The sequence below is a fragment of the Hypomesus nipponensis genome, chromosome 28, assembly GCF_054491055.1.
Source record: "Hypomesus nipponensis isolate SF chromosome 28, ASM5449105v1, whole genome shotgun sequence".
Classification (NCBI taxonomy): domain Eukaryota; kingdom Metazoa; phylum Chordata; class Actinopteri; order Osmeriformes; family Osmeridae; genus Hypomesus; species Hypomesus nipponensis.
In genome coordinates this window covers 2,109,822-2,125,208 of record NC_140388.1, presented here as the reverse complement: position 1 = coordinate 2,125,208, position 15,387 = coordinate 2,109,822, and the positions used below count along the sequence as shown (strand labels likewise).

Here is a 15,387-nt window from a genome sequence, read left to right as displayed (position 1 = left end):
CTTGCCTGCCCTGAATATTCTTTGGCCGGCCTCCTTGATCTTGAATTAACAGCAAACTTGCAGCCAGTGTGTGGTGTTATATTGTGTAACTAGTTGTTGTCTGGTGAATTTGATTACATACCTCAGTGTCTCCAGTTTGCAGAGTGGTTTCCCCAGTCCAGCAGAGAGCAGCTTCATGCCGGCATCCGTCAGATCATTGTTACTTAGATCTAGTTGACTCAGGACGGAGGTTGACCTCAGCACTGAGCCCAGAGAAGCACAGCCTTCCTCTGTGATGTGACAGCCTGACAGCCTGTAGAAGATTATCATTAGGGAGGGATCACAAACACCTTTTATTGTTACCTCTACTCTTGATGCATGATTATGCTTTGCTTATGGTCTGCACCTCTTCTTCAACACCGACCACCTCTGGAAGAGTGGAACTCTCTCACTGAATTGCTCCTACCAAGCTTTCTTAAATGTTTTAACTATGAGTTTCCCTGAGAGTTTGTTCTTGTCTTTCTTGAGGGTTTAGGTTGGTTTAGGTGCAGTTCCATGGGTGTGTGCGAAGCCCTCTGCGACATTGCTCGAAAAAGGGCTATACAAATAACATTTGACTTGAACACAATGACACAGTAGTCAGTAACCAGTGTGAAAAATGAACCTGCCTGAGAAGCTGATTTTACTAAGATGGATTTTACCTGTGAAATATTCTCAAAACTATCATGTCTAATGTATACTGAGACATCATGTGGTGTTCCTGAGGTATTTCTAAATCATATCATGTGAAATGTAGGCCATCAGTGAATATTTTGTTCTAGACTGTCTAGTGTATTTCTGAGCCAATTAAATCACAATTCCCTCGATACTAGGATCAATATTAGGTTTAGTATCTCCTTTTATCAGTGCTATAGATGAGATCTATGGCACTGTTGTGTTCAGGAATGGTTAGCTTGATTGTGTTATTGTACATGAAACTTAACCCGTTAATTAGTAGCGTCACGTATATGTGATCATTCGAAAGCGGGCCCCACAGAGTACCGTCACACATATGTGATTCTGAACATTCCAACCGACTATTTTCCGATAGACAAAAACTATATGACAAACGCTATAGTATGGCTTCAAAATCTACAATTAGGAAGCTAACAAGTAACACTAGCAGGTAGTAGCATTGCTACGAGTATTATGCTAGGTTGCTAGGTAACGGAAGCTAACGAAAGCTAGCTAGCTTTCGTTTTAAAAAAATAACTCACTCTGGTGGCAGCGTCGGTAATATTTAGAACTCACTCCACTAAAGGTTAAAAGATTAATTCACCAGTGAGATACAATAACACAATACATCCTTTGGTATGTTTTGGAATGGTTCGAACACAGTAGTGACCACAGACACACTACTCCTCATGATACTGGTTCAGACAGTACTCCACATCCACACTACTCCTCATGATACTGGTTCAGACAGTAGTGACGAGAAGCAAAAGCCCCGGTTCTTTCAGAGTTGTCTGGATGTAGCTGCGTAAGTACACCACCTAAGCCATAGTCTGAGGCGTCTGTGGACACAATGGTGGGCAGAGAGGGGTCAAACAGAGCAAGTGCTGAACTGTCAGTTCTAAGTAGTTTTACCCGCTGGAAGCTTTTCTGTGTCTCCCCGGTCCATGTGAATGTAGCGCCACAGAGTACATTTCTCATTGGCTCCATGACAGCTGTGTAGTTCTGTATGAACTTGGAGTACCACGCTGTCAGGCCAAGGAAGGACCTGAGAGACGCGGCATCACTGGGTGGTGGAGCATCACGAATAGCTACAATGAGGTCATCAGTCAGTAGAAGGCCATCCTTACTTATGGTGTGTCCCAGGTAGGTCAGGTTTTCCTGGTATTATTTACACTTCTCTGTTTTCAGATGTAGTCCAGCGTCATGTAACCTGTAGAGTACCGCTTTCAGGCGAGTTTCAAGATCAGCATGGCGAGATGAGTAGATAATGATGTCATCAAGATACGCCTGAACTCCAGGTAGACCTTGCAGCACTATGACATAATTTTCTGAAATGCTGACAGCACAAATGCTAGTCCAGAGCAAACTCGCTTGTATCTGAAAAGCCCCTCATGGGTTATGAAGGCAGTCAGGTCTCTGCTGTCCTCATGTAGAGGAACCTGGTAGTCAGCATTTGTGAGGTCGATGGTGGAGAACATGGTTTCTCCCCTGAGTTCTGAAAGGAGCTCCTCCATGTGAGGAATGAGGTAACAATCAGTTACCACCACCTTGTTGGGCTCCCTGAGGTCCGTACACATCCGTATTCTTGCTGAGCTCTTTCGTTGAGTCACAACAATTGGCGACACCCAGGGAGAAGGGTCTATCTTCTCGATGATGTCAGCATCTAGCAGAAGTTTTATTTAAGCAGAAACAGCATTCCTGACAGATAAGGGCAGCCTCCTCTACTTCTGCTGCATAGGTTTTACATCATCTCTTACTTTTACTTTCTGCACCGCAAAGTTTTTCACACAGCCCATGGTAGGTAGAGGTGAAGCTATCGGGGCAGGCAAGGGTGGAACTGCTATTTCTCTCACTGTCTGTTCTGATCTGAGTTTTACTCTGTCTCCCACAATGACCATTTTCAGAGCCTGGATTAAGTCTAACCTGAGCAGTGGTGAACCTGATTCTACAATGTAAAATGAGGCTGGAGCAGAACATCCATCATGTATCCATTTGTATCCAGTTGTCCCAAAACTGGGATTCCCTGTCTTGAGTACGTCACCACCAGGAATCTCAGTTTGTTTCAAGGGTCACAGAATGAGTTTTCATAGACCTCAGCAGTCAGCAATGACACTGATGATCCAGTATCCACTATCATCTGGAATGGCTGCATTTTAGGTGATATGTCTAATTATTTTACAGTGCACATTATTTTCTTATCTTTTGGGACAGTATCTTTTAGAAAGAACACCGTCAGCTCAGGAATAACCACCTCCCTCACCTATACCACTTCCACAAATACCGGTCAGTGAAGCATTACTTCTGTTTCTGTAGACCCATTGGGGTGGTGGGATAAACACTCTTTGTATAATCTGAACACCTTCATCCACAGGGTTGTCAAAGAACGGATACGCCATAATAGTATAATATAATTATACTAGTAATGTCACTTTAACAGTTAAAGTGACATTATTTCTTAACTTGTTTATTTAAATTAATACATTCTTTGTAGATGAAGTAAACACGTAAATCCATTCATGCTTGGTCATATTGTGAGATGCAAAGTCTGCACTTATGTTTCCGAACACGGAGAGAACAGAAGTGCTTTGTGCACTGGAATTCATTCAACGGAACTGTCTAATGACGTTCTGTTTCCGCCTGTTTTACTGGGATTTTCACACCCAACCATCTCTAGGGTTTACAGAGAATGGTCCAAAAAAGAGAAAATATCCAGTGAGAGGCAGTTGTGTGGTCCAAAATGCCTTGTTGATGTCAGAGGAGAATGGGCAGACTGGTTCGAGATGATAGAAAGGCAACAGTAACTCAAATAACCACTCTTTACAACCAAGGTATGCAGAATACCGTTGAATACTTATCAAACTACATCTCACTAATGACAGAAAGCATATCTTATTCTTGGCATGATGTTTATACCCAACTTGAGAATACATTATATTGGCTAAAATCAACCATACAAAGACATTGTGCTGTTGTAACATAAATACAGACCTCAGTGTCTCCAGTTTGCAGAGTGGATTCCCCAGTCCAGCAGAGAGCAGCTTCATGCCTGAATCCCCCAGGTTGTTGTTACTCAAGTCCAGCTCTGTAAGCTCTGAGGAGGGGAGAGCTGAGGCCAGCGCTTCACAGCACCGCTCTGAGAGATTACAGTCATTCAGCCTACATGACATAAGGAGAACATGACACATCACCAGAGTCATACTTTGTACGATGGGATCATAGGATAATCAAACATCACATCACAATATGTCCTAAATTATATAATTATTACAATTGCTTTATACATACAGAGCAGTTTTGGAGTCTTTGACCACAAGCAGCAGCCTCAGAAGACCTTCCTCTGATCTGGAGTATATATTCAGGTCAAACACGTCCATCTTCTCTTCTGAAGTCAGCAACACGAAGAACAGAGCTGACCTCTGTGTAGATGAGAGCTCCTCACTGGAGAGACTTCCTGAGCTCAGGTACTGTTGGATCTCCTCCACCAGAGAATGGTCATTCAGTTCATTCAGACAGTGGAACAGATTCATGCATCTCTCTGCAGAGTGGTTCTCTTTAATCTTCTCCTTGATGTACTTGACTGTTTCCTTATGGCTCTGTGTGTTGCTTCTCATCTGAGTCAGTAGGCCTCGTAAGTCAGACTGATTGGACTCCATTGAGAGGCCGAGGAAGAAGCGGAGGAAAAGGTCCAGGTGTCCATTCTTACTCTGCAAGGCCTTGTCCACAGCAGTCTTGTAGAGGTGGACGTCAGATGTGTCTGAAGTGGACTGAGACATCAGATTCTCATTGTTGTTGATAAATGAGAGAAACACAAACACAGCAGCCAGAAATTCCTGAAAGCTCAGATGGACAAAGCAGAACACCTTCTTCTGGAAGGCTTTACCATCCTGTCTGAAGATCTGTGTGAACACTCCTGAGTAGACTGAGGCATCATGGACATCAATGCCACACTCTGTCAGGTCTTTCTTATAGAAAATCAGGTTGCCTTTCTCCAGCTGGTGAAAGGCCAGTTTTCCCAGTGACAGAATGCTCTTGATGCTCTCTTCATCCCATTGTGGATCTGTCTCAGTTTTCCCATGATACTTCACCTTCTTCTGTTTGGTCTGTAACACCAGGAAGGCTGTGTACATCTCAGTCAGGGTCTTGGGCATCTTCTCTTTCTTCTCTGTTCTCAGCATGTGCTCCAGGACTGTCACACACATTAGGGAGAAGACTGGAATGTGGCACATGATGTAGAGAGTCCTTGATGCCTTGATGTGTGAGATGATTCTGCTGGCCAGCTTCTTATCACTGCATCTCTTCATGATGTACTCATCTTTCTGTGGGTCATTGAACCCTCGTACCTCTGTCACCAGGTCAATACACCAAGAAGGGATCTGATTGGCTGCTGCAGGTCGAGTGGTGATCCAGATGAGAGCAGAGGGAAGCAGGTTTCCTCTGATCAGGTTGGTCAGCAGCACATCCACTGAGGTGGACTCTGTGATATCACACCAGCTCTTGTTCTTTTCGAAGGCTAAGGGCAGTCGACACTCATCCAGACCGTCAAAGACAAACAAAACATTGTACTTGTTATAGTTGGAGATTCCTGATTCTCTGGTTTCTGAGAAGAAGTGATGGATAAGTTCCATCAGACTGAACTCTTCTCCATCCAACAGATTCAGCTCTCGAAACGGCAGAGGAAAGATGAACTGGATTTCCTGATTGGCTAGTCCCTCAGCCCAGTCCATGATAAACTTCTGCACAGAGACAGTTTTTCCGATGCCTGCAACTCCTGTTGTAAGAACAATTCTGACAGGTGTGTCTCGTCCAGCTGAGGGTTTAAAGATGTTGTTGCATGTGATGGCTGTCTCTGGTCTTGCTGATTTCCTGGATGCTGTCTCAATCTGTCTCACCTCATGTTCTTTATTGACCTCTGCAATCTCACCCTCTGTGATGTAGACGTCTGTGTAGATTTTATTGAGGAGAGTTGGGTTTCCTTGTTGAGCTATGACCTCAAAGACAGTCTGAAACTTCTTCTTCAGTTTAGATTTGAGTTTACGTGAGAGTCTATGACAAAAATCCTCTCCTGAAAGACCAAACACAGATGTAATTCTTAACAGGGCTTTAGTTTGCAAGAAAAAGTTAACAGTTCAGAATTGTTTTTCAGATTCTAAATATGGCAGACATTGATGGCTTATACATAAACATTGATTTTCCATCATTGCACTTTGCCAGTTGAAAGTTACTCTGATTCTCTAAACCTGTATCTTCATCATAAACCATCAGTCGGTCAACTAAGACTAAATATGGAGTCTCTTACTTTTCTCCAGAGTGTCAGCCAGCTCCTTCTGGTTCATGTTCCTCAGGACGTGCAGTGTGATCTTCAGAGCTCCCTCTCTGGCACTGCTCTCCTGCTTCTGATATTCAGGGTCCATCACTTCCTGGTCTTCCCTCTGACTCTCTAAGCCTTCTGGGAAATCTGAACTCAGAATCCTCTTCATCCTCTTAAGCTCTTCCTTCACAAACCTGATGACAGTCTCCTCAAGCACCTGAAACAGAGAGGGAAGATATCAGAGGAACCAGAAACTCTATACACAGTAGTACAATCGGATTAAAATGATTATGTCTTGTTTGTACTTTAAATGAACACAAAACTCACTATGAATATAGAAGACAAGTCGTCATGGTGACTCTGCTCTGACTTCTGTTGATCTCTGTGGACAAGATATGACATTACTTAAACACATGAACCATATGGGCTAAATATCTAAGACCAAAATACTGAACTGTCTCCATTCCTGCATACACACAGACACACTGTTTAAGAGTGAGTAAGCGGTACTCTCTTCTGTACCACTAGGTGGCACTGATTTGTTCCTTTCCACTAGGGGGTTTCCTGTTGGACACTAGCTGTCTGAGTAATCGATAATTTCCTTAAACCATACATTTACATTTATTAATTTAACAGACGCTTTTATCCAAAGCAACTTTCAAGAGAGAGCTTTACAAAAGTGCATAGGTCACTGATCATAACAACAACATTGCGAGTAGCCAAAACATGAAGCATACATTGTGAAAAACCAAAAAAGTGCCAAAGGGAAGAACCATAAGAGATAGATGATAGCTAGATAGATACTTTATTAATCCCGTGAGGAAATTCAGTTATCTCTCACAGCTCTCATTTTAACAATAATTACAGACAACATGTACAGACAATACGATACAATACAGACAATACAATAAGGTTATGTAAAGTGTAGATAAAATGTATAGTGCAAAACAGTGTGGAGTCATATAGTTTTATGACAGCTGGGACAAAGGACCTCAAAAAACGCTCAGGCCGAGAACATAGGGTGAGGAATGATTTGCTGGACCTGATGTTAGTTTTCTCCAGGAACACAAGGACTCTTACTGAGGGACTTGTTGCTCTTGTTGGTTAGTTGTAACTGATTTAACTTCTTGTACTTACTGTGAATTATATTATACTATTGTTGCTTGCTTTTCCTACAGGTACACTATTGCATATGTTGTTTAATTTGTAACTTGTTTAACTACATGCTCTTATGGTTCTTCCCATTGGCACTTATTTGCTTTTCACAATGTATGCTTCATGTTTGGCTACTCGCAATGTTTTGGGGCTATCTCGTTGTTATGATCAGTGACCTGTGCTCTTTTGTAAAGCTCTCTCTTGGAAATCGCTTTGGATAAAAGCACCTGCTACATAAATAAATGTAAATGTTTGACAAATTCCATGGCGCTCCTTTAAATGTTGCAGCTGAAGATGTGTTGGGCATCAGAATCTGTTGAGGTATTTTGGTGCTTTTAGATGCACGTGGACTCTGATCGTATGTTTCATGACCAGATGGTTTAGTGTTATCCCTTACGAAAGGAAAATATATTGCAGTATATTGGAAAATATGATGTGATATATTAGGCAATATATGTCCATATATGGGATTTAATAATTATATTGTACGGAAATACATGGGATAATGTATTGATGATAAATATATTACTAATATATTATAAACTATAATATATATTCATGTAATATATTGCAATATATTGCAGAATACAGCAATGATTGCCGTTTTCCATATATTGCACATATTCAACATGAATATATAATATATGTGTTTATATATCCCAAAATATATGCAATTTTATATCTATAAATACCACCATAATGTATTCTGATTTATATGGGAAAATGTATTTGTCATATATGTAAATATATAGTGTCACATGTATGTTTAATATATGGTAGAATATATTTGAATTATATGTAAAAAAATTTAGCTGCAAGCAGCAATGGCAAATTCCTCCTTCAAAATGGCAAAATATTTTAAAATTGACATAATAGATAGTTACACAGGGATTACCCAGAAAACTAGAAACAAAAACAAAAAAATGCGAAGGTCTGGAGTTGAACTTGGAACCCTTCAATTACCAGCACAACCTCTCATCCAATTGAGCCATTCCAAGATCTAGCATCTGCAGTGTTCAGTTACTAAATAACAAAAGAAGACGTTTCTCTATGGCAATCATAGTCACATTTGGTCCAAGCTCAAAAAGCTCTAATTCAGGCATATATAAATAAATGTCAATCTTATGGTATTTACGTTTTTGGGGGCAAATTTTCACTTAGCAGGTGGTACTGTTTGACCCGGGATTCCGTTTGAAATACTGCCGTTGACAACCTTATTAGAATACCTTGTAGATGGCTGAGTGGTTAGGGAATCACGCTATTAATCAGAAGTTTGCCGATTCAATCCCCGGAAGCGCAAAAATGAAGCTGTGTCCTTGGGCAAGGCAATTTACCCTACTTGCCTCGGGGTATGTCCCTGTACTTACTGTAACTTACAGTCACTGGATAAGAACGTCTGCTAAATGACTAAATGTAAAAATCACCATATATGTCTGTACATTGTATGTGCATGTTCTCATATATGTACACATGCATTGTACAATATATCTTTCCATATAATTGTACATATATTTAAAATATATTATACCATATATGAAGCATACATGTGACACTATATCTTTACAAAAATTACCCATACATTTTCCCATAAAAAGCGGCATAGATTATGGTGGTTATTTATGAATACATAATTGCATATATTTGGGGATATATAACCACATATATTATATATTCATGTTCTATATATTGCAATATATGGAAAACGGCAATCATTGTTGTATTCTGCAATATATTGCAATATATTACATGAATATATATTATAGTTTATAATATATTAGTAATATATTTATCATCAATATACTGTCCCATGTATTTCCATATATAATATATTGGTCAATGTAGTGGAAAATAATATATTAACAATATATTAAAATGTATTTCAAATCATATATTGGTAAATATATTTTCTTTCCGTAAGGGATTGTCTGATGAATGAAATGTAGGAGACAGGTGATGACTTTAGACCAACTCCGTGTTTGAGCCGATCTGCAGATTGTTATGTGTATTGTCTAATGTTTGTGTGTTAAAGATGGTTGTTTCTGTGTTCAATTGTTTGTTCGTTAATCAATAGGTATGGAGAGACATGTACCATTTTATTACAACTGATTCTCAGAATTTCCACCACAGTGTGTTTCAACCAGACACTGAAGAATGACATCAGGGTCCACCTCACACAAGGCTGCATGTTTGCTAGCAGCCTGCTTTAGACACTGCAGCACTCCTCCACCCAGGAGTTTAAGACCTTCTGGTCTCAAGCAGTCTAAGTGGGCTGAGCCCCGCCCGGTCTGTGCTCATACCAGGCCTGGTACCTGCAGGGCTTTCACACTGATTTTCATGCTGTCTGTGTGTGTGTGTGTGTGTGCATGGAGGTTATGACTAGGGTGACCATACATTTGTGTGTTTGTGTGAATGTGTGTGTAGGAAGAGGGAGGTTATGTTTGTCAGTCACTGATCTCTTTTTATTGCATGTAAAGCTATCATAGAAAAAACTCAGTATTGACATTATATGTCAAGTATTTAAAATGTATAACTACTTGAAAGTTATAACTACCGTATTTTTCGGAAAAGAAGGCGCATTTTCTATGAACCGCACCCCACCAGAATGGGAGCTTTGTGTTTGTAAATCGGAGTATAAACTGCACTGGGGGGTGTTCCATCAACGTCGCTAACGCAAGTCGCGCTAACACGAATAAGTCTCACTTGGGCAAACGTCAACTTAGACTTAAGCCTGAAGCCGTTCCACTAACGTTCCGTTCCACTAACAGGCAACGCTAATTCAAGCTAGACCTCAATAAGCTTAGACTCTGCAGCCCAGATCAGGCGATCTTCGAAAAGAGGAGTTATGTCGCAAAAAGCAAAGCGTAAAGCAGCAGAAAGGTGTTGTTTCAGCAGCGTAAATTGATTTTTTGAGTTTTTTTTTGTTGTCCCCAAAAAGGGCAATGTTGCCGCAATTAACATGACAAGGGAGATCAACTTGTCAAACCATTACGACCGTTAAAATGCGTATATTGTAGACCTACCAAATCTACTTAACATATATAGCCTATATGCATTTAGGCCTACTGATAATTAGCGTAATTTGATGAGCTGTCTGAAACCGTTCTGACAGGCTAGCCTATGGCCAATATTCTCAACAGGAGATTGAGAATAATAGCCCAAAAAAGAACGTGGGAGCAATTGAAGATTGTAGGATAAAATTCAAAACACTGAAGAAAGCCATGGTTAATTGCACTTGATGTGAGCTAATGATGTTTTTGTCTTCACATCTTGAATAAATTACTTCAAAATAACTTTGCCACACGCATTTATTAACTGATAGGCTAAATGCTGAGCTTTAAGATAAAAGGGAAAGATAACCATGACTAAAATAGGGATTCACTGACTTTTTGATCAGAAGGTGACCCAAACTGCACACTTTGTTTGGCAGAACAGTTATTTTAAATTGCTCAGCATGACTAGCATTATTATATCACAAGTAGGCTATTTTCAATTAACATAGTCTGCCTCCACAGATCCAGACGGGGCTTGGACAGTGATAGACTAACTTTGGGAAAGCATGCCCTACTGGGAACATTAGGGGAGACTGTTGGGCACAGCATCTAATTGTCTTCTTTGGAAAGGGCAACATGTGGGACACTGTCATGTAGGGGCAGCATAAAGGGCACTTCATAACAGCACCCTTTTCCATTGGAAGTAAGGGCATGGGAACAGTCCAATTTAGGCCATTATAAGGGCACCATATAGGGTACTGCATCACATTTTCTATACTATAAAGGAACTCATTAAGACATGTTTTTACATTTATAGAGGGCACACTGTCATTTATTGTGTGGGGCATCCTGCAGGCACTCAAGCATATTTCACAATGTGAATGGCAGACAGTAGGGCACTTGGTCTAATTTTTGCCACTCTGGGCATTTTAGAAACACTTTCAACCATGGGGGCACCAAGCACCCCCCTGAGTCTTCCAATGGGCCTGGAAACACCCATGGGGACAGTATATTACACCTATAATATTCGGGAAGCCAGAGGAGAGGTAATATAGAGGCTTGTCAACATATAGGCTACTTTAAACAATGAAAATACTTTATACAATTGAATAAAAAGTCTCCTTGATTCTTTGTGTTTCACGATTACCTGAAAAACTGATGATAATATTCAGGTACTGCTTGGAGCAAAGTATACCCTTCACATTTCCTGGCATAGTTCAAGAACGTCCCACATGCAAAGACATAGACAGATGCAGACAGACTGAACAGTGTCAAGGCTTGGCTGCAGTGGGTTTGCTTCCTTGTGTGATTCCAGCAGACTACATAGTCTAGGCCTACCTACATAGACTGCAGTCTACTACCCTCCTTTCTACTATTATAGTCTACTCTCCTTTCTATTACTTTCTACAAAGGATGGTAGGCTGCTCTTATGTGTTCATTGCCATCCTTAAGAGTTGCTAAAGTGTTATTGCACAGTATATATATATTTGTATATATATATATATATATAATGTTTTATGTTATTTAAGAATGACAATTAAATCTATCTAGATAAACTATGCTGGGCATGCTGAACCTATACTTCTTCCACAGATACTGGTCAGGGAAGCATTACTTCTGTCTCTGAAGACCCTTGGGGCTGGTGGGATAAACGCTCTTTGTCTAATCTGAGCACCTTCATCCACCACAGGCTTGTCAAAGAACGGATACGCCATAATTGATTGTAACTTGTCTTGAGGCTCTGCTTAGTTTTTAAGGCCTTATTTTATGTCAATTAACCAATGGCTTTTGAAAACAGATAAAGTGACATTATTTCTTAACTTGTTATTTTATATTATTATATTTTTTGGAGATGAAGTAGACCTAAACACGAGAATCATTCATGTCTGCACTTCAAAAAGTCTGAATTTACGTTCCCGAACACGGACTAAAGTGCTTTGCGCGCAGGAATTTACTCGACGGAACTGTCTTTTGAGATTCTGTTTCCGCCTGTTTGAAATTATTTGCAACACATTTTAGTTTAGCTTGACTTTTAGCCTGACACGGATCAGGCTAGTCCCGATCCTTGGTTACATAGCTCGAACTAGAATAATCCACCTTAATGGAATGGAACTCTCGCTAAAGTAAGTGTGACTTGGCGAAATAAGTCTCGCTTTCCCTTAATCGACGTTGATGGAACACCCCCCTGGAATATAGGCCGCACTTGATACGGAAACAATAATACCAAGCAATGCACGAGTATAGGCGATCTTACAGCATGCCGTTGTGTAACACACTTCTAAAACAAAAGAAAGTAAGTGCATAATGTATGTTTTCTATTGCCCGGGAATTAACTAATATTTAAATAGCATTCACGAAAAAAGTGTTGTTCTTTTGTTTGTTGTCTAATGTTGTTTTGTTATAAAAACGTTCTATAAATATAATACGCACCACCCCAAGAACATTTTTTAATCGGGGTATAAACTGTGACTTTATTTCCCCAAAATACAGTACCTGGTTAGTTTAGGACTGGTTTAACTGAAGGCTTCCACTAGGAGGAAACGTCTGTGTTCTAAGCTCACATTCAAGTTAGCTGAACTAGTTAGAGCTGCTGTTTGTGTCTACAGGATGGTATCTCTCAAGGACCAGGGTTGTGACAAATATATGTAAAGCAACATTTTTGGTGATGTGGGCCTCGCACACACACACAGATGTGTGCTCCGGTTATGACCCTGCCTCAGTTATGACCCTGAACCAGCTATGATCCTGCTCCAGTTATGACCCTGCTCCAGTTATGACCCTGCTCCAGTTATGACCCTGCTCCAGTTATGACCCTGCTCTAGTTATGACCCTGCTCCAGTTATGACCCTGCTCCAGTTATGACCCTGCTCCAGTTATGACCCTGCTCCAGTTATGACCCTGCTCCAGTTATGACCCTGCTCCAGTTATGACCCTGTCCCAGTTATGACCCTGCTCTAGTCTAACCCTAACCCTAGTTCTGCCACCAGAGTGAATACTTTAGCACCCTATGCTAATAGTGTTACTCCTCCCCTCTACCAACAACTGTTTGACAAGACTGTGTTCACATCTCCTAGCACACACTACTAGGGATGGAGATTTGAACTGATTTCACTATTCGAATAGTATCCGAAATTATTTTCGAATATCCGGATAATCTATTTTATTAATGTGGTTCCGTTATGTAATTAGCCTGACGTGACGCAAAGCATACAGTAAACACATGAACCACCACACATTCTGGCAATAATTGGGACTGTTAAACTATTAGATTAAATAAGGGTTGAATAAAGAAAACAAATGAAAGATCAATTTATTAACATGACGAAAAGACAATGAACTTGAAAAAACGCTGCGTCTTCAGACATAGGCTCTTAATTTGGCGGAAAAGCGATTAGCCTATCATTATGTGAAATAAAAAGTAGGCTACATTGGACTAAATTAAACACATTGGGTAGGCTATCCTCCATAAAAACGAAAGACACACGGAGAAATATTGCATATTAACTTGGATATTAACTTGGAACCGGAATCCTATAGGATACGGTGCGCCACCACACATTGCAAACATAAACAGCCGATTACGCTAGCTCTACATGGCTACTGGTAAGAAAATAAATAAGCCACAACTGCATTAGCCATACGCATTTTTATTCAGGAGCATTAGCATGTAAACATGCTCAGGGGAGAGGCTATAGTACGGAGTCGATTTACGAGCAGGCCGGCGTAGAAAAGACTGCAGGAACTGAGGTTGTTGCGTGGTACTGCTTAGCCAGGACACTAAGCTTCTTGTAGCGCCAAATGAAATGAAAGGAGGCTCGCAGCAGAACGCAGGCGTAGCCTACCTTTTTTGATGGTTTTCATCATTTTCTAACGTCACAACTATTAGAATTCACAACACGACACGACGATTTTTCAATAAAACCTTTTTTTTTTTTATCAAACTATGCTCATAAGTATTCGAAAAAAGTATTCGAATACTAACTTACTTTAGGATATCCGGATATTCGATTAACCAAGCCCATCCCTACACACTACCTGAGGAAACCTTTGTGAAGACTGAATGACATTTTCAAACTTGTTGAGATTCCTGACCAGTTTTTGTACTTGAAATTTGGAGAAAACTTAAATACAAATACACAACAGCAGGTTCTGCTCTGACATGAATAAGAAATGCTGCATTGATTCATATGGGCCCAAATACATTTAAAAACTATCTTTATAATCACAAATAAACTATAAGACAAATATATTATAATACTAGGAACTCTGAGTCCCAGTAGAGATGGCTTCTTCACACCATGTCACCTTCATCACATAACATTGAACACCAGCAGAGGTCAGTACATACCCTTCCTCATTAGAAGGTCCTGCTCCATCACTGAACACGATAGGTGCCTCCATAGACCAGTCACTCTTCATGGACACACAGCTGGGTACAGGTGAGGCTGGTCTCTCCTGCTGGATTTGGCTTCAACACAACAGACACAGACCTTCAGTCTCTCATTTATTCTGACTAATGATGATGTCATAATATCACTGCTGAGCTGTGAGATGGAGAACAGTCATGAACAGTTATGGATTCTCATCTTACCTCTTAGCTTTGGTGTCCATGTCATGTTTCCCAGAGAGACTCATTTTAGAGCTCGTGCCCCCCTCTTCCTTCTCCCCTGAGAGACTCATTTTAGAGGCAGTGCCCCCCTCCTCCCTCCCCCTGAGAGACTCATTTTAGAGGCAGTGCCCTGAAACACAGTAATGTTTTGTTGGTTGCTTTGTATAATTCTAAAACACAGATTACAATGTTGATACATGGATCTTTTCCCATCCAGTATTAAGGCCTTTTGAGTTCCTCAGTGACATCATGTGCAGACTTGCATCTGTCAGAAACGTGATGTTTACCCAGAGAGACTGGGCTGCTCAGTGAGTAGAGAGACCAGTAACTTGTCTCTGGACACCAGCATGTCATGCAGCTGCCCTGTTTCCTGTAAGGCCATCAATACAGGAAGCTCCTTATACAGTATACTGCAGGTTACAACCTCCACATGTATATATACTGTAGGTTACAACCTCCACATGTATATATACTGCAGGTTACAACCTTTACATGTATATACACTGTAGGTTACAACATCCACATGTATACATATACTGCAGCTTACAACCTCCACATGTATATATACTGCAGGTTACAACCTCCACATGTATATATACTGCAGGTTACAACCTCCACACTACAACCACCAG

The 15,387-nt window shown here is 40.6% G+C and overlaps 1 protein-coding gene across 1 annotated transcript in view; it reads right to left on the bottom strand.

Annotated features, from left to right (window-relative positions):
- The window catches only part of LOC146219467 (NACHT, LRR and PYD domains-containing protein 3-like), a 28,031-nt gene extending 13,219 nt beyond the window's left edge, over positions 1-14,812 (bottom strand). The window contains exons 1-7 of the mRNA XM_084694365.1: positions 14,738-14,812; positions 14,495-14,614; positions 6,329-6,383; positions 5,990-6,218; positions 3,979-5,755; positions 3,682-3,849; positions 122-292 (exon numbers count right to left, since the gene is read on the bottom strand). Coding sequence (XP_084550491.1) covers positions 122-292; positions 3,682-3,849; positions 3,979-5,755; positions 5,990-6,218; positions 6,329-6,383; positions 14,495-14,614; positions 14,738-14,781 — 2,564 coding nt within the window. The 5' untranslated portion in view covers positions 14,782-14,812. The remainder of the gene's footprint in view (positions 1-121; positions 293-3,681; positions 3,850-3,978; positions 5,756-5,989; positions 6,219-6,328; positions 6,384-14,494; positions 14,615-14,737) is intronic.
- Between the last annotated feature and the right edge of the window lie 575 nt (positions 14,813-15,387).